We start from the raw sequence: 22,656 nt of genomic DNA, 5'->3' as shown, positions 1-22,656 counted from the left end.
AATGTAAGGATGTAGAAGCTTATCTCACTAGGGGTAAGATAGATACTGCCTACAGGAAAATTAAAGAGACCTTTGGAGAGAAGAGAACCACGTGTATGAATATCAAGAGCTCAGATGTCAACCCAGTTCTAAGCAAAGAAGGGAAGACAGAAAGGTGGAAGGAGTATATAGAAGGTTTATACAAGGGAGATGTAGTTGAGGACAATATTATGGAAATGGAAGAGGATGTAGATGAAGACGAAATGGGAGGTAAGATACTGCGTGAAGAGTTTGACAGAGCACTGAAAGACCTGAGTCGAAACATGGCCCCCAGAGTAGACAACATTCCATTAGAACTACTGACGGCTTTGGGAGAGCCAGTCATGACAAAACTCTACCAGCTAGTGAGCAAGATGTATGAGACAGGTGAAATACCCTCAGACTTCAAGAAGAATATAATAATTCCAATACCAAAGAAAGCAGATGCTGACAGATGTGAAAATTACCGAACTATCAGTTTGATAAGTCACAGCTGCAAAATACTAACGCGAATTCTTTACAGACGAATGGAAAAACTGGTAGATGCGGACCTCGGGGAGGATTAGTTTGGATTCCGTAGAAATGTGGGAACACGTGAGGCAATACTGACCTTACGACTTATCTTAGAAGAAAGATTAAGAAAAGGCAAACCTACGTTTCTAACATTTGTAGACTTAGAGAAAGCTTTTGACAATGTTAACTGGAATACTCTCTTTCAAATTCTGAAGGTGGCAGGGGTAAAATACAGGGAGTGAAAGGCTATTTAAAATTTATACAGAAACCAGATAGCAGTTATTAGAGTCGAGGGGCATGAAAGGGAAGCAGTGGTTGGGAAAGGATTGAGACAGGGTTGTAGCCTCTCCCCTATGTTATTCAGTCTGTATATTGAGCAAGCAGTAAAGAAAACAAACGAAAAATTTGGAGTAGGTATTAAAATTCATGGAGAAGAAGTAAAAACTTTGAGGTTCGCCGATGAAATTGTAATTCTGTCAGAGACGGCAAAGGGCTTGGAAGAGCAGTTGAACGGAATGGACAGTGTCTTGAAAAGAGGATATAAGATGAACATCAACAAAAGCAAAACGAGGATAATGGAATGTAGTCAAATTAAATCGGGTGATGCTGAGGGAATTAGATTACGAAATGAGGCACTTAAAGTAGTAAAGAAGTTTTGCTATTTAGGAAGTAAAATAACTGATGATGGTCGAAGTAGAGAGGATATAAAATGTAAACTGGCAATGGCAAGAAAAGCGTTTCTGAAGAAGAGAAATTTGTTAACATCGAATATAGATTTATTTATCAGGAAGTCCATTCTGAAAGTATTTGGAGTGTAGCCATGTATGGAAGTGAAACATGGACGATAACTAGTTTGGACAAGAAGAGGATAGAAGCTTTCGAAATGTGGTGCTACAGAAGAATGCTGAAGATTAGATGGGTAGATCACATAACTAATGAGGAGGTATTGAATAGGATTGGGGAGAAGAGAAGTTTGTGGCACAACTTGACTAGAAGAAGGGATCGGTTGGTTGGACATGTTTTGAGGCATCAAGGGATCAGAAATTTAGCATTGGAGGGCAGTGTGGAGGGTAAAAATCGTAGAGGGAGACCAAGAGATGAATACACTAAGCAGATTCAGAAGGATGTAGGTTGCAGTAGGTACTGGGAGATGAAGCAGCTTGCACAGGATAGAGTAGCATGGAGAGCTGCATCAAACCAGTCTCAGGACTGAAGACAACAACAACAACAACAACAACAATAAAAAAGGAAGACAATGTAGATGTAGCACTTCGAGACAAAAGGCGTGATAATTAGATGAAGATCAGCTAGTAATGAGGGACTAAGTACGAACAGTCGTTTTGGTTGCTACAATACACGTCAGCCTTGTCCTATATCTTCTATGTCCTGATCATCAACTCTATGTGATTAAAAATGTATGCGAACACACATGTAAAGCAGAAATGACAATTGTATGTGATGACAGATCGCCCTCAGCATAACAGTTGGTGCGGAACATTGGTTTGCCAGCAGAAAATCAGTAACAGTGGAATGAATCAGTCGGGAGACCCCAGTGACCTCAAACATGAACTAGTTATTGGATATCACCTGAGCAAGAAATGCATCAACATTAGAACCGAGCAAGGGTTCAAAATGAGCGCATTAATACTTTGTTCTTGAATGTCTGGGCGCAATTGGAGAGGAAAGGTATATATGGAAAATACTGACAAGGAGAAGAGACATGATCATAGGACATCTGTTAATATATCAGGGACTGACTTCACGCTACTAAAGGGAGCTGTAGAGGACAAAAACTGTAGAGGAATACAGAGAGTAGAATACATTCAGCAAATAATTGAGGATGTAGGTTACAAGTGCACCTCTGAGATGAAGAGGTTGGCATAGGAGAGAAGTACGTGTCAGGCCACATCAAACTGGTCAGAAGACTGATGACTTAAAAATGCTACTTATCATGAACAAAATGCTCAAATAGTACTAAAAACAATGCTTATATTGCGTCACTTGATGTTGTCAAACAATTGTAGCTGTAGTATGTATTCAGGCTGCCAGTTGTACAAAACGTAATTCTGGGGCCATCTTTGGTTCATATTCTTGGTGGCCTGCTTTAATCAAGGACATTCTGACAAGGAGCAGACTTTGGAATATTTCCAGATTTCTCCGTTTCGATGGAAAATCAGTACTAGCTGAAGGCCCCACAGCTACGAAATTCGCTCTTGAATCCGAAATTGGGGGAAAATTAATGGTAAACGGAATTCGTTCTTACTACTATGTAGAAAACGTATCCATGGTTGAGCGACTGTTACCATGCAAGAGAATGCACAGTTTCACTCATTTCTCACTCAACAAACCTGACAAATATGCCATCAAATTGAGGATTGCTGCTGATGCAGCTACAAAGTATATATATCATGGATCCCCTGGTCTCTAAGAAGAGAACATACTGACAGGATGTTAGGGTATAGGTATAGATATTGTTATAATTGCTACCTTAATATGTTCCCACTTGTGTATGTTACTTGTTTTTCTCTGCATCTAACAGTCTTTCCCCAAACACATAAAATTTACTACCTAATGTGGTCAGCAAAGTCAGAATTCTTCTCTGCATCTAACAATCTTTCCCAAACACATAACAAAATATACTACCTAATTTATTCTGCACAGTCATAACTATGCCATGAAATGAACTATATCTGCTAGTATAGACTAAACATTTTGTGTCCATATGTCATCACTTCAATACCTGACCTGCTGCCCAGGTGAAGATAAAATGTGCTACCCATATTGGAGCTTTTACCCATCTCAAAATTATATATCTAGTAGTAGCTATAATTACCAGTCTGCAAATGAAGTACATACTCATGTAATGTTGTTAAGTACACTGTCTTCACACACCAATAGAAATACCTACACTTACACACCTAATACCCTGTATAGAGAAACTACCACTCTGAGATTGCAATGTTCTACATCTTTTGGAGTCATTTTTAAATCGAAGAAAAAAACTGATGACGCATAAATCCTTCAAAGCTCTTCAACTTGCAAAGAAATTTAATGAAAATAAAACATCAGTTGATGCAATAAATACGATCTGTAGTGAAATTTCTGGTGAGCTAAAGAAATACAGTCCACTGCCACACTGTACCAGAATACTAGGGAAAGAAGGATGAAAATGTCTCTCTATCAGATACACTCTATGCTGAAGTAACAGTAAGTAAGGAGCAAAGAAGAAACGTGATATCATAGTACTATACAATGCAAAAGCAAAAGAAACCCGCAATAACTGTTTCAAGTGCACAAAGCTGTGTGAGTAAAATGTGAGCATCAATCAGAAACCACTTGTGCTAAGTGTATCTAGCAAATCCCAGTGATTTGAGTAAAATGTTGGACAAAGCCTTGTGTAGAACATATGCAAGTAAGAGACCACTTTCTATCGTTTCATAAATGTCAGAGACTCGGCGATTTTAATGTTAAAACCATTCTAAAGTTGCGGATCATTCGTGAGTTTCAGATTACCATCGGCAGTCTAGCTGTAACAATGATTGTGTGTGGAGAGTTAAAAAAATGGGGTACAGTGGTCGACCAGGTCGTCACAAACCACAAATTCTGTATTGATTTGGAGTGATGAATCAAACTGTACCCTCAGGTAGCCAGATTTAAGAATTAGGTGTGTGCGTATGCCTAGCACACATTGCCACGCATCATGTATTAGTGCCAAAAGTGAAGTATGGAATAGGTGTTGTTACATTATCATAGTGTTAGGAGTTAGCCCTTAACCTATGCTTAACAAAACACTAAATATGGAAGGATGTGAACACATTTAACAGGATTTTATACATCATACAGTAGAGGGACAGTTTGGAGATGATATGATCTATCGATAATAAAATTACCGAAATGGACTGGTCTGACCAGAGTCCCAATGTGAATGCAATGGACCATATTTTGATAAGACAGAATGTCTACTTCACTCCAGACCAAGCGTCCAATACTAATACCCACTCTGGTACTGGCTCTTTCGTATGAATGGTTACCATTCCTGCTCAGACATTCAGATCCGTCATTGAAATTGTCTCCAGCAGAGGTCAAGCTGTCATAAAGACGATGCATGGACGCACCCCATATTAATCTGGTAATAGGTGCCCCCTTTGCATTTGACCCACTAGTGAATGTCTAAAATGCCCCCAGCACAATGAACACCTTACAGAAAACTGCCGAAACAGTGCAAACTGACCCCTACGTAAACAAAACCACCTCCATAAACAGGTTCGTAACTTACAATACCTACCAGTGATAGTTGGCAGCCCCACACCAGCTGTGAGGTTTTGCTCTCTTGTAAAGATAAGTTATTTAGTTTCAATACCAGTTTGTTTAGTAACAACTACAAATTATGTAAGAGTACGAGATTTTTTTCAAACTTCATATTAAAGGTTTAACTTTTCTTTATGTATTATTATTCCAGAACAGATGGAAATATTATAAAATCTGGTTGTAGGGGCAACTTTGTTTTTGTTTTGGTCCAGTATAGTACAAGAATACCGTTACATTGTTCTGTTCTTTACAGCAGTTTAAATGGAGCACATCCATTCATTATATGCTTATATTTCTGTAAAGTAATTTAAGTCTTAAACTGTTAGATTTAGGAACTTTCATAGTATTAGTTTGCTTGCATTCAGTTTGCATTCATTAAATGTTACGTTACAATTTACTTTAGTAGTATGTCTATGAGAGTTGCAGATGAAAGAGCATTTACTAGACAAGTTTTCAGGGTGCCAACCAAAGATATAATTTCCCAGTTCCCCCTGACCAAAAACTCTCATTTCCCCCCCATATCGCAAAATTAAATTTTACCTAAATAAGTGGAAAAAGAAATTACAAAGAAAACTGAGCTATTTTAAAGAACTTAGAAAATCGTAGCAAAGGAAATCTTAATTTAAATCAAAGAAAAATACAAAATTTTTAAAATCTATTCAAATCTGATAACATGAATTGGACAACCTTTATTTACTCTTTTGCCTCTATAAACAAAATGTAAATTTACAAGTTTATCTAACTAATCATCATCATTTTTAAAGATTTTAGTATATCGATCTGGAAGAGTAATTTTATATTTTTCATCTAAAAGTCATAAAATGTTATCTCCAAATTTAGTAGGTAAAAGTTCAGCTTTTGAAATTACATAAGTTTTATGTTTTTTAAGATCTGATAATGTTGGGAACACTTGTACACAATCATTACTATAAATATTGAGTTCACTTAACAGATTTTCAGTGCTACTGCTTATGGATTTTTTATAAAGAAAAAATTTAAGAATGAAAGAAGGAAAATCTTTCCAAATAAGATTCAATGGTTATTATTTATAAAGAATAAAAATTCTTTGATTAGGAATTATTTAAATGAGAAAGTGGAAATATGGCTTTTCGGTATAGACAAATGAGATTTTTGGAAATTTCGATTTTCACATTTAATTAAATTAACATTTTCTTCGCTAAGTGTTTTAAAATCTCAGCCTTCTTTGTCATTTCTCTTTCTATTGTGTTTAGGTAAAATTTATTTTTTAGAAATGCGGAAAATGAAATTTTTTTGTTGGGCAGAAGTGGTAAATTATATCTTTGGCTGGCATCCTGGAAATATGACACAGAGATGCTCTTTGAGCCTAACTCTCATAGACATACTACCTACATTATATGGTGAACAAGTTAATTAACAAATAGTTCATTAATTTGTGTGCTTAGTTGTTATTGTAAGCAGGAATAATTAACACTTTACTTTACACTGATCAGTCAGAAGATTATGACCACCTACCTGATAGCCAATATGTCTGACCACATTTGGCACCAATAACAGCGGCGACGCATCGTACTGTGGAAGCAGTGAGGCCTTGGTAGGGCACTGGAAGGTGCTGACCATACATCTGCACATACAAGTCACCTAATTCCCTTAAATTCTGTGGAGGGTGCAAAGATCAGTCACATCGCAAGTGTTTTTGATCGGCTTCAGATTTCATGCACTGGTGGGTAGTGGAACTCGCAACAGTGTTCCTCTAACCACTCTATCACACTTCTAGTCTTGTGACATTTCGCATTATCTTGTTGAAAAAAGACATTGCTGTTGGAAAACATGATCGTGATCGAGGGAAATACGTGGTCTGCAACCAGTGTGCGGTACTCATTGGCATCAAGGTGCCTTGCATGAGCTCCACTGGATTCATAGATGCCTATGTGAAATTGTCTCTGTCAAACAGTATAGATGTCAAGGAGCTTTTCACCTGGAAGACAGCAGATTCACGCCCACACATCGGCATGGTAAAGAAGGTATCATGATTGATAAGAACATGTAACTCTCTGCCAGTGCGTCAGAGTGCCACTGGTCACACGTCCCTTTGAATAACGGCTGCCAATGTCATGATGTAAACATTGGCACATACATGGGTCTTCGGCTGCAGAGCCCCATTGTTAGGAGTGTTCAGTGCACTGTGTGTTCAGATACACCTTTACTCTCCCCAGAATTTAAGTCTGATGTAAGTTCCGCCACAGTTCGCCAGATGTCATGTTTTACCAGTCTGCTCAGCATAAAATATCCGACACCTGTAATGTGGGTGGCTGCCCATCCCCATAAAGTCTGAACATGGTTTCACTAGGTTTTGTTGCATGTTGAGAACACTCACCACAGCACTCCTCAAACACCCGATAAGTCGTGCAGTTTCCGAAATACTTATGCTGAGCCTCTAGGCCATCAGAATCTGCGTTCAGTGAAAATCTGATGTATCTCATATCTTCGCCATTCTACATGGGGACAGCACACTTACTATATGCACTGCATGTGTGTCTGACTAGCAGTCATTCCTATCTAGATGAAGCTTCCATCGCCTGGACGGGTTTAGAACAATAGCAGATCTGTGATTATAATGTTCTGACTGATCAGTGTATCACACATGATGTGCTAACCTGTAGGCTCAATTTTTGTGACTCATACATAACGAAAATTCGTGTAGTGTAATGTGTGCTAAATGATTTAATTCTATTTTAAGCGTATAAACTGTGTTGCAATGTATCATAAAAGTTGATGTGGTCGTAGAGCAGACAGAAACAGTGTAGATTGTAGTAGGTTGAAATTTGACTGGGGTGATTAGGCGGGAACTGAGTTGGGAACTCAGGAACTGAATGGACTGAAAAAAAAAAAAAAAAAAAATACAAGTGGGCCACTGAGCAGGAGGCAAAGATTTGTACCCTTCAGGCCTAATTGTAGCACGTGAAACTTGAAAGAGAGAGGTTCAATGGGAAAAACGATCATACATGTCGACTAAAGGTAACAAGCAATTGGCGAAAGGGCAAATTCTTCATCCGCCTTTGAGCTTACACTATCGAATAAATCTGACTTGTTTCCTGAAGAAATAGGGGATGAGCCTCGTCTAGCTGCACTTCACAATAGGAGCAGCAGACTTCTAGCGAAGGAAGTAAGTGTATGTCGATATCAAAAGAGAGTATTATGAAAATCCGGTACAGGGCTGCGCGGAAGTTGAATGATCGCTGGAGCAAATGGACCTCGATGGGCAATTGAGGGCAGTGTAGCCGCAGCGCTGCACTAGCCAAGTGAATGCCCCGCCGTCTCGCCAAGTGGGTGCACTAGCCAGTAGAGAGCCCCGCGGCCGGCCCGAATGCCGCCGCACCACGGCCGCTCAGTCGGTCGTGCACTTCGTCTTACAGCACTACTTACCCTCTCCACCGAACTACTGACTGCTCGTCATCGACTTCTTTGGTATTGAGTGTCCCCTTTGGTCTCGATTTGGATTGTGGTTTGTACTTGATCTATTCACAAGCGTTGCATCGAAAGTTATGTTAGAGTATAATGACCTTCTGGAGACTAGAAATCTACTCTGTAGGAATCGGCATGGGTTTCGAAAAAGATCGTGTGAAACCCAGCTCGCGCTATTCCTCCATGAGACTCAGAGGGCTATAGACACCGGTTCCCAGGTAGATGCCATTTTACTTGACTTCCGCAAGGCGTTTGATACAGTTCCCCACTGTCGCTTAATGAACAAAGTGAGAGGATATGGACTACCAGACCAATTGTGTGATTGGATTGAAGAGTTCCTAGATAAAAGAACGCAGCATGTCATTCTCAATGGAGAGAAGTCTTCCGACATAAGAATGATTTAAGGTGTGCCGCAGGGGAGTATCATAGGACCGTTGCTATTCACAATATACATAAATGACCTTGTGGATGACATCGGATGTTCACTGAGGTTTTGCGGATGACGCTGTGGTATATTGAGAGGTTGTAACAATGGAAAATTGTACTGAATTGCAGGAGGATGTGTAGCGAATTGACGCATGCTGCAGGGAATGGCAATTGAATCTCAATGTAGACAAGTGTAATGTGCTGCGAATACATACGAAGATAGTTCCCTTATCATTTAGCTACAAAATAGCAGGTCAGCAGCTGGAAGCAGTTAATTCCATAAATTATCTGGGAGTACACATTAGGAGTGATTTAAAATGGAATGATGATATAAACTTGATCGTCGGTAAAGCAGATGCCGGACTGAGATTCATTGGAAGAATCCTAAGTAAATGCAATCCGAAAACAAAGGAAGTAGGTTACAGTACGCTTGTTCGCCCACTGCAAGATCCGTGTGGTTACTTGTGTCAGAGAAGCAAATTTTCAAGTTGAGATTGCGATTCAGGAACCCTGTTTCTAAAGAAGTGAACATAACAGAAGCGCCTCATAAAATGCTTAAGGATGCACACAAAAGTAAGGTTCGCTTGTTTCATCAAAATAGTAGTGGATTGAGTTAAAAAAGGTACAGGAGGTAGATTCTTGTCCGTTTGGAAAATTTGAGAGTTGTAAAAGGATAGACACCTGGTGCCTATTTGAGCACCACATAACATACAGGATTAGATAAGTTACATATATAGTATTGTACTCTAGCGTGTTATTAATACAGGACCAATATGGGAAAGGAAGAATTGTTACATATTTTATGACAGAATGGAACTTCAAAAACATGTGGCAAGTAGATTTTGTAGTTATCAGCAAAAAGAAGTGTATTTTTGTGAATTAATGCTGGAAAATTGTTCACTTTTAATTGTAACTATACATAGATCTCCACTGCAGATTTTGAAATGACTGTGAGGCCTACCCCAGGGGTCCCACAACTTACGAATAAGCGTGTGGCAACCACTTGGCCCCTTAGAAAAGTCTGACATTACTGCCACTTACTAGTGTCAGGCTTCTTATGTATTACTTTCTATCGGCCTACCCTGGCCATCTCTTGTTTCTCGACTCAGAAGGTATTAGGTGTCGAGGCATGAGGATGACGTCTACTTTCCATTTGTATTTCTAACGTCGGAGACGTTGGACAAGGTGGTATGGGGTCGTGGGCAGAAGAAGGAAATCTTAGCGTCTGTTTACATACAGGTGGCTACAGACAACATAGGACTCATATTGGTTGGCTCAATATGGCTGCACAACCATATGCGTATGAGGATACGATTGGGATACTACCACATTATTTTTCCCAGAAAACATGGTGTGACTTTGTTTGTGTAAGAATCCAGAGGCAAAACATCCCTTCAGTCGATTCTGAGATCTATACAGTAGTGTAGGTGGAGGATGAAGAACGAATGACAAACAAAGTAGGAACTCGGAAGGGAAATTGAGGATTGGAGCATGGATTATGCCCACACAACTGTAGACTGGAAAGCTTGAAAATGCTAAGAGGGAATGATGAGTACAAGATTGCATGTATTAGGTATGTGTGAAGCAACATAGGGGAGTAAGGAAGAAATGGAGAGTGGACAGTACGAACTGCTTTACTCACACAGGGAGAAGAGAAGCAGCTATGGTGTAGCAGTCGTAATAGGGAAATGTCTGGTGAAAAAGTATTGAAAGTGGAGAACATAGATAAAAGTCTGATGGTATTGAGATTAAGAGGTAACAAGAAGGATACCATATTAATAGAAATATACACTCCTGGAAATTGAAATAAGAACACCGTGAATTCATTGTCCCAGGAAGGGGAAACTTTATTGATACATTCCTGGGGTCATCACATCACATGATCACACTGACAGAACCACAGGCACGTAGACACAGGCAACAGAGCATGCACAATGTCGGCACTAGTACAGTGTATATCCACCTTTTGCAGCAATGCAGGCTGCTATACTCCCATGGAGACGATCGTAGAGATGCTGGATGTAGTCCTGTGGAACGGCTTGCCATGCCATTTCCACCTGGCGCCTCAGTTGGACCAGCGTTCGTGCTGGACGTGCAGACCGCGTGAGACGACGCTTCATCCAGTCCCAAACATGCTCAATGGGGGACAGATCCGGAGATCTTGCTAGCCAGGGTAGTTGACTTACACCTTCTAGAGCACGTTGGGTGGCACGGGATATATGCAGACGTGCATTGTCCTGTTGGAACAGCAAGTTCCCTTGCCGGTCTAGGAATGGTAGAACGATGGGTTCGATGACGGTTTGGATGTACCGTGCACTATTCAGTGTCCCCTCGACGATCACCAGAGGTGTACGGCCAGTGTAGGAGATCGCTCCCCACACCATGATGCCGGGTGTTGGCCCTGTGTGCCTCGGTCGTATGCAGTCCTGATTGTGGCGCTCACCTGCACGGCGCCAAACACGAATACGACCATCATTGGCACCAAGGCAGAAGCGACTCTCATCGCTGAAGACGACACGTCTCCATTCGTCCCTCCATTCACGCCTGCCGCGACACCACTGGAGGCGGGCTGCACGATGTTGGGGCGTGAGCGGAAGACGGCCTAACGGTGTGCGGGACCGTAGCCCAGCTTCATGGAGACGGTTGCGAATGGTCCTCGCCGATACCCCAGGAGCAACAGTGTCCTTAATTTGCTGGGAAGTGGCGGTGCGGTCCCCTACGGCACTGCGTAGGATCCTACGGTCTTGGCGTGCATCCGTACATCGCTGCGGCCCGGTCGGAGGTCGACGGGCACGTGCACCTTCCGCCGACCGCTGGCGACAACATCGATGTACTGTGGAGACGTCACGCCCCACGTGTTGAGCAATTCGGCGGTACGTCCACCCGGCCTCCCGCATGCCCACTATACGCTCTCGCTCAAAGTCCGTCAACTGCACATACGGTTTACGTCCACGCTGTCGCGGAATGCTACCAGTGTTAAAGACTGCGATAGAGCTCCGTATGCCACGGCAAACTGGCTGACACTGACGGCGGCGGTGCACAAATGCTGCGCAGCTAGCGCCATTAGACGGCCAACACCGCGGTTCCTGGTGTGTCCGCTGTGCCGTGCGTGTGATCATTGCTTGTACAGCCCTCTCGCAGTGTCCGGAGCAAGTATGGTGGGTCTGACACACCGGTGTCAATGTGTTCTTTTTTCCATTTCCAGGAGTGTACATTCCGGTAAGTCAATACGATGATGAGAAAGTAAAGAACGATTATGAATAGATTGAAGAAGTTATGGATAAAGAAAAAAAGAAACGCCTGCATCATCGTAATGGGGAAAAAAGGGGGATGGGTTGGAAGATTTTCCCTGGGAAATAGGAACGACAGAGGTGAAAGGCTGGGAAACACATTGCTTTAACGTCACAGAAGTTACATGCATATCTAGGTCGAATGAAGAAGGATAAATAATTGGTTATATCATAATGCAGAACAGATACAAAATCCGCAGAAAGAAAGCCAGAGGATATACTGGAGCAGACATAGGTTCGAGCTACAGCTTGGGGGTGGTAGATCTGCTAATAAGGTTCAAAAGAGTAAGAAGAGGAAAAACCAAAACAGAAATTTGATCTAGAACGACAGAAAAGGAAGAAGAAAAGGATGCTGAGATGGAAAGCACAGTTCTGTTAAAATGGGATAGAAGATGAATGAAGAGAGTGTGAACGAAAAATGGAAGAGAGTGGGACGAAAGCTTAGTGAAACTGCTGAAGAATTTGTACAGGTGAGGACATTTGAGAGAATAGTATTAAGTATGGGTAGCAACTACGGTGTTTGGCCAGATGAAACAAAGAAGAAAATGGAAGACAGTAACAAGAAGAAGGGAGATGAATCGACACAAATCAGAATAATGAATTAAGGAGAGCAGCAGAACAGGCAAGGGAGACATGAATGAAAGGGAGATGTAAAGTAATATACATATTGAAATAGCGAGGAAAAATGTATAGATTATCTGTATAGACTATCTGCCGCCCTAGTTTCTGATGCAAAGTAAAGTAGCACAAATATGGAAGTAGGAAGAAGTGATGGTACAGTGGTACATGAACTGGAGGAAATGATGTGGAGGTGGCAAGGATATGTAGTGCGCCTATATGAGACTGATCAAGAACCAAACGATACAGAATTAGAAGTACAGATGAAAGTTATAGTGAAGCCAAAGAATCTTGCATCTTGGTAGGAGAAGTAGAAAGGGCTTTAAGAGAGATGAAGAATCATAAAGCAAGTGGAATTGGTGGATTCCCAGCAGAATTGCATAACAGGCTTTGGAGTACTGGTGTGAGTGAGTTAACGTACCTATGTACTAACATATATGTAAAAGATGAATGGGTAGGTGACTTTCTCTCAGCACTAATGATACTGATTGAGAAGAAACGCATTGACAAGAAATGTGAGGATTTTAGAGCTGTAAATATGATTTCTCATGCGAAAAAAATTCTAGTAAGAGTGACAAACAGAAGCCTTCATGGAAGACTGGAAATAGTATTACATAGGAGCAGCATGGATTTAGAAAAGAGAATGGTACAAGAGATGCAATTGGACTGTTGAGAATTACAGGTCAGAGATACATTGAAAGTAAAAAAGAAGTTTATACTGTATCGTTGACTTGGAGAAATCCTTTGCCAGAGTATAGCGGAATAATTTAATGGGCGTTCTAAGGGAGATTGGAATTGATTAGAGGTATAAAAGGTTGATTAAGAATATATATACATTACAGATGGGGATGAGATGAAACAGGAAAGCACAGGTGGAAGGAGAGTGAGTCACAGCTGCTGTTTCTTCCCAACATTGTTTAACATATATTTGGAGCATGTTATTCAGAAATGTTAGACACGAAAAAAAGGGTGGAAGTTGGTGATAGGAGGATAACTTGTATTAAATTTGCAGATGACATGGTGTTATTGACAGAGATCGAAATAAATTAGACTGGAATGTTAAAAGTATTAAATAAGAACTGTGAGGAATTTGGAATAAAAATTAATAAGAAAAACATAAAATGTATGATGATAAGTGCAAGACATTTCTTTTCATTTCATCTTACAATAGCATCTTCAGCAACAACGAAGTTGGGACAGAAAAATAAATAAAAAGTTAGTGCTTTCAAATATCTGGGGAGAGGAATAATTATGGAAGACATAAGATGGAATAAGCATGGAGAAACACGTATAGCAGTTGCGAAGGAGATGTTTAATAAGAAGAGGAGGCTTCTATGTGAGTATAGGGAGCTGAGGAAGAGACTAGAGAAGTTTTTTATATGGAGCGTAGCGTTATAGGAAGCTGGGACGTGGACATTGAGGAAAGAGGAAGAAAGAAGAAGAGAGACACTTAAAATGTAAATTTGAAGCAGTCGTCGATATGAGCCTTCGGAGCCAAAGGCCCTTTCGTGTACCCTTGGTGACTGCACTACACGAAGCTTTATGCCTCGCCTGAAGTCTTCAACACGGACAATGGACTGTTGATGACTTGAAACATGTTGCCTGATCAGAAGAGTCTCGTTTCAGATTCTATCGAGCGGATGGAGGTGTATAGGTAGGGAGACAACCTCATGAATCCATGGACCCAATATGTCAGCAGGGGCTGTTCAATCTGCTGGAGGCTCTGTAGTGGTGTGGAGGGTGTGGAGTTGGAGTGATATGGGGCCCCTGATACGTCTAGGCAGGTGACACGTTCGTAAGCATCCTGTCTGATCATCAGCATCCATTCATTTCCGCTGTGCAATACCTGCAGGACAATGCGACACCCCACACCTCCAGAATTGTTACAGAGTGGCTCAGGACTCTCTTCTGAATTTAAACACTTCCGCTGCCTGCCAAATTCCGCAGACATGAACATTAACGAGCATGTGTGGGATGCCTTGTAACGTGCTGCTCGGAATAGATTTCCACCCTGTCGTACTCTTACGGATTTATGGACAATCCTGCAGGATTCGTGGTGTCAGTTCCCTCCAGCACTACTTCAGGCATCAGTTGAATCCATGCCACGTCGTGCTGTGGGACTTCTGCAGGCTTGCGAGGGCCCTACTCGAAATTAGGCAGGTGTACCAGTTTCTTTGGGTGTTCAGTGTATTTCGTTTATCTTGTAAACGAGCCCAGTTACATTTCTGTAAACAATTATCAAAACCAATAAAAGTGATATTGTTTAACATGTTGCTCCATTAAGTCAAATTTTTATTTGAATATGTTCCTAAGCCAAAAACAATGTTACCAGATTAACTTTTCACTCTTGAGTGATGTTTGTAGACACCGCAAACACTCAATAAAATCGCCTCGAATGGAAGTGGAAGTTACTGCTAATTTCTCGAAGGAATTAGACGTGTGCCTGTAGATATTTGTTTTTCAATATTTTCAGACCGATGATGTGTCATGCATGCTGGGGTGTGATGCAAGAGTGGTTATTTTGTTTACAAAATACAGGGTCTTCAGAAATTCCCGATACAAATTTCTGGGACCTGTAGAGCGGAGAGAGTGCATAATATTTTGGAATGGAACCCATGTCCATATACGAAATGTTTCCGTTCTATGACGATTTCAGTACAGATGTGTGGCGTGTCGACGGCTGCTGAGAGAAAGAGAAACGTGTCAGAGTTGGTTTCCTGGTATGCAATGGGGTAGACCGGACGAAGTGTAGTACTGTACTACGTCAGACGGTCACCTTGTGTGGGGTCGTATGCGAAGTTTAATTTACGAGACAAAGGAAGATCTTCTGGCACGAATTGTGGCTGCAGCACTAGAAACTGAAGAAACACCGGGTGGGATGGAGAGTGTGTAACAAAACATGCTTCATAGGTACAACGTCTGTAACGACGTTGGTGGTCGTCACATCGGTCTGCGGTTGTAATGCATCAGTACTGTTCTGCACGTACAGTATGCTGCGTTATTTTTGTTCTGTAATAATGTAAACATGTGATGTTTAACTGTTAACACAAATAAATGAATATTTCCTTCACATTGCCTTTCGAAATGTTTCCTAATAACTGTACTGCGTCACACCTAATCCAGTCCCTCAATCAGAAGTGGATAATTAAACATCTGAACTCAAAATGTCGCAGAATGCAAACGGTACGTTTCTGGACATGGGTTCCTATTCAAAATATTATGCACTCACGCCCCTCTACACGTGCTAGAGTTTTGTTACGGGAATTCCAAACGTACTGTAAATGCGCGTGAAACCGGCAGTATTTCCTTACCCTGTACTCACATCAGAATAACGAAGTGTTTGGCAGCGAAGCACAGTTGATTGTGGAAGGGGTTGATGATGTCAACTCACTGGTCTGTGCGAGCGCAGAACGGCTGCAGCAGCTGTTGCTGTTGCTTACTGTATCACCTTCACACCGGCTTTTAACATGTGGTATTGAGTTCACTTTACAAGATCTTGACATCCTTCTGGCATATCAAACTCACTCCCCTCTATAAAATGATACTGTGCTCCTATTAGTTGTATATCTCAACAAAAGCAACAAATAGCTCACCGTATTTTACAGTGATCAGAATAAATAACGTTCAGTTGTCCTGTACGATACGAAAAGTGTCATAAAGTGGATCTGAATTGTTCATGTAAGTACAATAACAATAACTGACAACATTAAAACAGTATAATCTGGTTGAGTATTTACCATTCATTGTAGTGGGTATGTAGAGCGTTATACCTGTGGAGAGGAGTATTCCTTAATAATGAGATGAGATTTATGGTGCAAATACAGTACACACCATTCAGTCAAAAATACCAAACACAAGCACAAAAAGAAATACTATTTATGGCTAAGGTTAAATGCCACTTAGTTCAGAATCACTTTCTTCCTCAACAGTGTCATTATCTGAGCTCTGATCTGTGGACGAGTCGCTAGAATTGCGCAAGGACACAATTTTATTTTCATTAATACTCTCTACACTCATTTCAATTTTCAGTGCTTCTTTAACAACCGTTTCTGTGCAGTGTACAACATTATTACACTTCTCTGGCGTTGTGTCTGCTACTGCTTCCTCTAACAGTCTTGAATTTCTGACACAGTCAAGCTTTTGTTATTTATTGCCAAGTAATGTTTAATCTGTGCCCAAATAATTTCGAGGGCTTTGAAGTGGCAATGGTGTAGTGGAATCCTAGAGACTCTGTGTCAATGTTCTCTACCTCGTCTAGAACAAACTGTTCAAGCTGTTTCCATGAGCTGCGCCTTGTATAAATGTCCTGAATTTTCACACTGTAACGTTTCAATCATTCGACAAGCTCGGCCTTTTTAGTTGCCATCGTTTGTGATTTATGTTTAACAACGGACTGGCAGGGGGCATTATCCATTACAATGACAAACAGCCGAATTCATTTTCCAACAGTTGTCCCTCGAGTCACTCCAGAAAACTATCGTGGTTCATGTCCTCATGGCAATTGTTTGTTATCCGCGATTTGTGAGCGAGGAGAGAGTTAGGTACGAAAACAAATGCAGTTTCAGCATGGAAGACAATTATTCATACACCCTTTCCTACGGGAATACCATAACTTCCACCAATGCTATCATCTGCCCTGTCTTTTTTGATCGAAAGACCGGCTTTTATCCAGGTTTCTTCGAGCCACACAATGCCTTTAATCGGCACTTTAACAATGTTGCTTGAACACAGACAACGCCAAGGTACGATGTCAGCTCTCTCCATTATAATTTTCCGTCCATTAATTTTTTGTACCAAAAACCCGAGGGTTCTGACCACCGTTAACAAGGACGCCTTGCTGCCACTGAATAACTGTGCCTCGTGAAGAGTATTCCACGGCCTTTTTATTGTTGGTATCCGCAATTTGGACGAACCAGACTCTTCCCTTTTAGCACAGTATCGCTCCCTATAAATTTTAGCTATTGTATTTTTATATTACTCCAAAGCGACTGCAGTTCTTTCGATTACATTCGTTAGAGGCAACAGAGATGCAACATTGGCTTTCTCCACCTCGATATATTCCTTCACCGGGCACATAAACTCACGTATCTGACGAGGCAAAACGTGGGCAGATCGCTGAACTTTCCGTTTAGCGTGCTCACTTTTTTTGAACACTTCCACTACAACCTTCAGACATTCAGTAGCCCAAGATGAACTCTCCACACAGAACAATAAAGCACAGCAAAACAGCCCCCCAACTGGTTACGTTACCAGCTGCGACCGTCGTCTGCAACTGACTACAATAGCCGCTACCTACATTAGAACAGAGACTGTGGCTCAGCGCGTTCTCCGATTGACTATTGCCATGGTAGCAGCCTTCTAATCAGCTAGATGTCAATCACTTTCTTATTTTGGTCTGAGTTTAATTACATAACATCCACTAACCTAGAAATTCCACAAAAAGTGACCTTCAGAGTATTAAACACTGAATAACGCTGCAGATCAATATGTAAATGTCTTTCTTAATGTACAGATGGTCGTTACTGAACTTATGTCGTTTGCAGCTATATTTCGTCGCGAAAATAATCAGAAATGCCCAACAATGCTATGCTTCCCACAGAATGGGAAGGGATGCTAGATTAGTAGATCAAAGCCATTTGTGGTGCAATTTGTTGGTGCAGGTTGTCTACATCAGGGGTAGTATGCACTCAGGGATAAACCTGTTGTTCTCCTTTGTTTGACAGGTACTATTGTTCTCCTTTCTTCTGCTGAAAGGATCCTTCCTTTTGATTGACAGGTCCTTAACCTGTTGTTCCCCCAACCCCTCCCACTGCCCTCCACCCTCAGGAAACCTCTAAGCCACCGCCTCCCCTTCGCTGCTACAGGTGCACTGTCAGTTCTGAGTTATTGGAATAGTCCCTCCCTTATCAATTTGATTGACTACTTAATTAAATTGATCAATTAATTAACCTCTTCCCACCTGGTAAAGCCCCTTCACCTCCCCCCCCCCCCCTCAACCGGAAATTGGCGGGAAAAACACTCACTTCATCGGTCATTTGGAGGGGATTCAGTAGTGGTGTGTGGAATATTGTTCAAACATTTTAGGCAATGTATAGAATACTATTTAATTATTTATAGCAGTGTATGGAATATAGTTTATTTATTTAGTTAAGGAATTTGTCTGGAACTCGATTGCTGTGTATGGAATATTATGTAGACTGTTTAGACAATGTGTGGAATATTGTTTATTTAAACAATTTATGGGATTCAAGGCAGTGTATGGAATATATGGAAATTAGTGGCCCTTTGGTGGAGAGGAAGGGTCTCATAACAGGACATTCAAGGCTATGTTGTTTATTTATAAAAAATTCAGTCTGTGTGGTTGGATTTCTCTTACTCATCATTCTCTGCAGTTTGGAAACATGTGAATCTTGTAAGAAGTAATTACATGGGGAAAACATATTGCATAAGCTAATGTTCATTGCTGTACTCTGGGTGTCTTAACTTAATGTTTGGCCCTTTGTTGGCACTTAACTTATTCTTCTGTTAAGTAGGTTTTCATGTCAGCCCCATTTCCTTAAATTATTGTACCACCTTTGATACCAAATTAAGTAATTAGTTTGGTCCTCCCACCATTTTATGGTACACTTTTACATTTTCACATGCTTTTGAACGCCATTTCTGGCGCATTCTTCTTTGTCACCCACCCCCTTACACTATTGTACTGCGTTTTACATAAAAATTATGCGAATTAACCTAGTGTTCTGCACTTAACTTGATATTTTGCTCCACTTTACCCACTCACTCACAACCTCACCTTAACTACTGTACCAGTAACACCACGTTGATATAAAAAATTGCCTCCCATCATGTTCGAACCAGTCTGTAGAGACCCATACGTCCTAGCACAAAGCATGTCCTGTGAATGAATCGAGCATTCTGATTGGCTCTTACTGAATCAACCCCTCAAACTGCTGCTGCTGCCGGTCTGGGGGCACTGTCTGCCTTTTTTTCTGCAGAGACGACTTTCAGCGGTAAAAAATATTTTGTACGGATCGCCATACTGCACTGACAATTAAACCCTGCAAAAATGGTCTACAGATCGTCAGATACATCTCACGCACTCACTGTGCCACAGTGCAGTGCCGACAGACGACCCCTTACCCCAGGAGGACCTAAGTGCTAGGAGTTTGAATGCTGTCAATACTCCCAGTGCAAAAACTCATCGTATTGAATCTTCTCAAATTTCTGCAGAGTATACATGCAACACACACGGTCCTGAAGGCAACTAAATACAAACTGGGCATTACTGCACTATTTAGCCGTCCAGGGGAGCCCCGAGCCAAATTGTCATAAGCCAGTAACTTTGTTGGACGTTCTGAACCGGTGTTCAAAAGATTGGCAAGCCACAGCTCAGAACAAAGGCATTACTGTTTCTGGTTCTGACCTGTTTGTTTTCTGCTGTGCTTTCTACGGCTACCTCACAAGGATATTGGGGACCAGGCACATATATATCAGTGTAACTACAATTAAATATTATGATTGCTGCTGCAGTCTGACAGCGATCGATTCATAGGTAATGTCTCCTCTTGACAGCCATGGTTCTGAAACGCATCTCAATATCTACAGCGCACATAATTTTCCACGTAAAAGAATCTTTCATTCCCCTTATGGCTATCGATGTGCTGAATCTATACATCTCTCACGATAGCAGACCCACCTTCGACCAGCAAGCCCTTGTTTATGTATACCACAAAGACTGTTGTACAAAGGCTACGTCGGTTTCCTTCGGCACAAAGGTGTCACGGTTTCTGGCCCCGACCAATTTGCTTGCCTGCTTGCTTTCTACATTCATCTGCAGACTATGTAATTACAAGAACACGTGTATTTTCACATGGTTTTCCAGAATATTATGCCATTTACGTGCTACTTCTCGAGCACGTAGCAATATCACTTGCATAGCACTATCGCTCGTGTAACATTATTCCGAAGCTATAGACTGGAAATTATTTCTCTAGAAACCCGGAACTTTAACTAGATGGAGCGTGCTGTAAACCACAGAGTGCCTAGAAACTTATCCCATCTGCAAAGACCTCGATAAAAGTAGAGTAGACTGATATTGTATTCCTTAATAATGAGATGAGATTTATGGTGCAAATTCAGTCAAAATACCAAACACAAGCACAAAAAGAAATACTATTTATGGCTAAGGTTAAATGCTACTTAGTTCAGAATCACTTTCTTCCTCAACAGTGTCATTATCTGAGCTCTGATCTGTGGACGAGTCGCTAGAATTGCGCAAGGACACAATTTTATTTTCATTAATACTCTCTACACTCATTTCAATTTTCAGTGCTTCTTTAACAACCGTTTCTGTGCAGTGTACAACAGTATTACTCTTCTCTGGCGTTGTGTCTGCTCCTGCTTCCTCTAACAGTCTTGAATTTCTGGCACAGTACATGGGCATATGTACGAATGATGTACAAGGACTGATTTTTTATGGCGCAGGTTCTGAATTGAATGTTTACTTCATCGACATGGTACTTGGTGATATATTTCTGGGTTGGAGATCTGTTTCATGCTCTAATATTCAAGCTCCTGTAGTCAGTGGAAGAGCAGTGTAATTGAGTAAGAGTCTTTCCGTATTTGACGATATATAGGACACATTGCAGGGTTTAATTGTCGATGCAAGATGGTGATCTGTACAAAATACAATCATAATACTCTACTCAGTCACAAGACATCCTTTGTGCCAGGACATAGGAGCATCTACAAACTGATTCGAACAAGATGGAGGCGAGGTGTGTACGGAAAGTTCTGAGAAAGCAAGTATTCAGAGACAAGTTGAAGCAGACAACCCATCTACTGCATCTCAACAAGCTACTCTATTTGCACAGCTCCTACCATTAACCACATTCGTGAATCATTCCTGCCACAGGCCACCGCTGCCGCGCCACGCACCCCTAGGCAGTTAAATGTCACGATTGTGGTCTCAGTTGAACGACATTAAACAATGAGCGAAGTATCGGAAAGACACCCTGCTGATGACTGTGGCTCTGGAAATAGAAATATCTGTACCATTTTGACATACTCTTCCCTTTGGTATCACAGTATTCCACATGAAATCTGCTCTAACAAATTGCACCATAAACGGCTTTGGTCTACTACTTGCTAGAGGTTATGAATGATAGAAACAAACTTAATTCAGTACTGCACTTAGATAGGTATCACAAATTGAACTAAGTCAGAAACTTACCGTCACCCGTCTTTCCCCAGCCGCTGATCAAGGAACGTTTTCCCGTGAAGGTTTCATTGACCTCACTGAGGGAAGGCAACATCACCAGCGCAATGTAACCTTGAGGACAAAATGTTAAATTAATTGATACTGACAATATTTTATGCTTGAATTGCCAAAGTTTGGAAAGCACTACCATGTAACAAAACATATAGAAGAATGTAGTACACCTTGGAGTCGTCATGTTAGCTTGACAACAAGTCATAACCAGCAATACTGTGAGGTGGTAGTACAGGCAGTTACCGGAGTAATAGTGGCGGGCACTTGAAAGCAGTCGCCAACTGTTCCGCAAAAGCATACTTACGAGGAACCATTATTATTAAGTGATGAATCTTGGACCATGCTACAACCATCTATGTAGCGCTACCTGTCAGGTGACACTTTCACCAGACATGTGGTTATATGTTTTTCTCTCTTCCCTTTCATCATCCGTCGTCTTAGTGGGAAAGGCAGATGAATTATTGACATATAGTCAACATAGATTTAGAAAACATTTTTCTAGTGACATACAGTTAGCTCTTTAATTACACATAGTGTTGACTGCTATCGACAAGCGATTTCAAATTGATTCCGTATTTCTAGATTTCCAGATGGCTTTTGACAATCTATCTCACATGTGGCTTGTAATCAGATACTTAAGGAATATCGTCCCAGTTATGTGATTGGACTCGTGATATCCTGTCAGAGAGGTTACAGTTTCCCGTAATTGACCAAAAGTCGTCAAGTAAAACGAAAGTGATTTCTGGCATTCCCCAAAGTACTGGA

The 22,656-nt window shown here is 41.2% G+C and overlaps 1 protein-coding gene across 1 annotated transcript in view; it reads right to left on the bottom strand.

Moving 5' to 3' along the window:
- LOC126292033 (collagenase-like) overlaps positions 1-22,320 on the bottom strand; it is a 93,018-nt gene extending 70,698 nt beyond the window's left edge. The window contains exons 1-2 of the mRNA XM_049985826.1: positions 22,259-22,320; positions 21,853-22,172 (exon numbers count right to left, since the gene is read on the bottom strand). Of these exons, the coding sequence (XP_049841783.1) occupies positions 21,853-22,172; positions 22,259-22,320 (382 nt within the window). The remainder of the gene's footprint in view (positions 1-21,852; positions 22,173-22,258) is intronic.
- Positions 22,321-22,656: the final 336 nt, after the last annotated feature.

This window comes from Schistocerca gregaria, chromosome 9 (genome assembly GCF_023897955.1).
Source record: "Schistocerca gregaria isolate iqSchGreg1 chromosome 9, iqSchGreg1.2, whole genome shotgun sequence".
NCBI classification, from domain to species: domain Eukaryota; kingdom Metazoa; phylum Arthropoda; class Insecta; order Orthoptera; family Acrididae; genus Schistocerca; species Schistocerca gregaria.
This window is presented reverse-complemented; position numbering and strand designations above follow the sequence as displayed.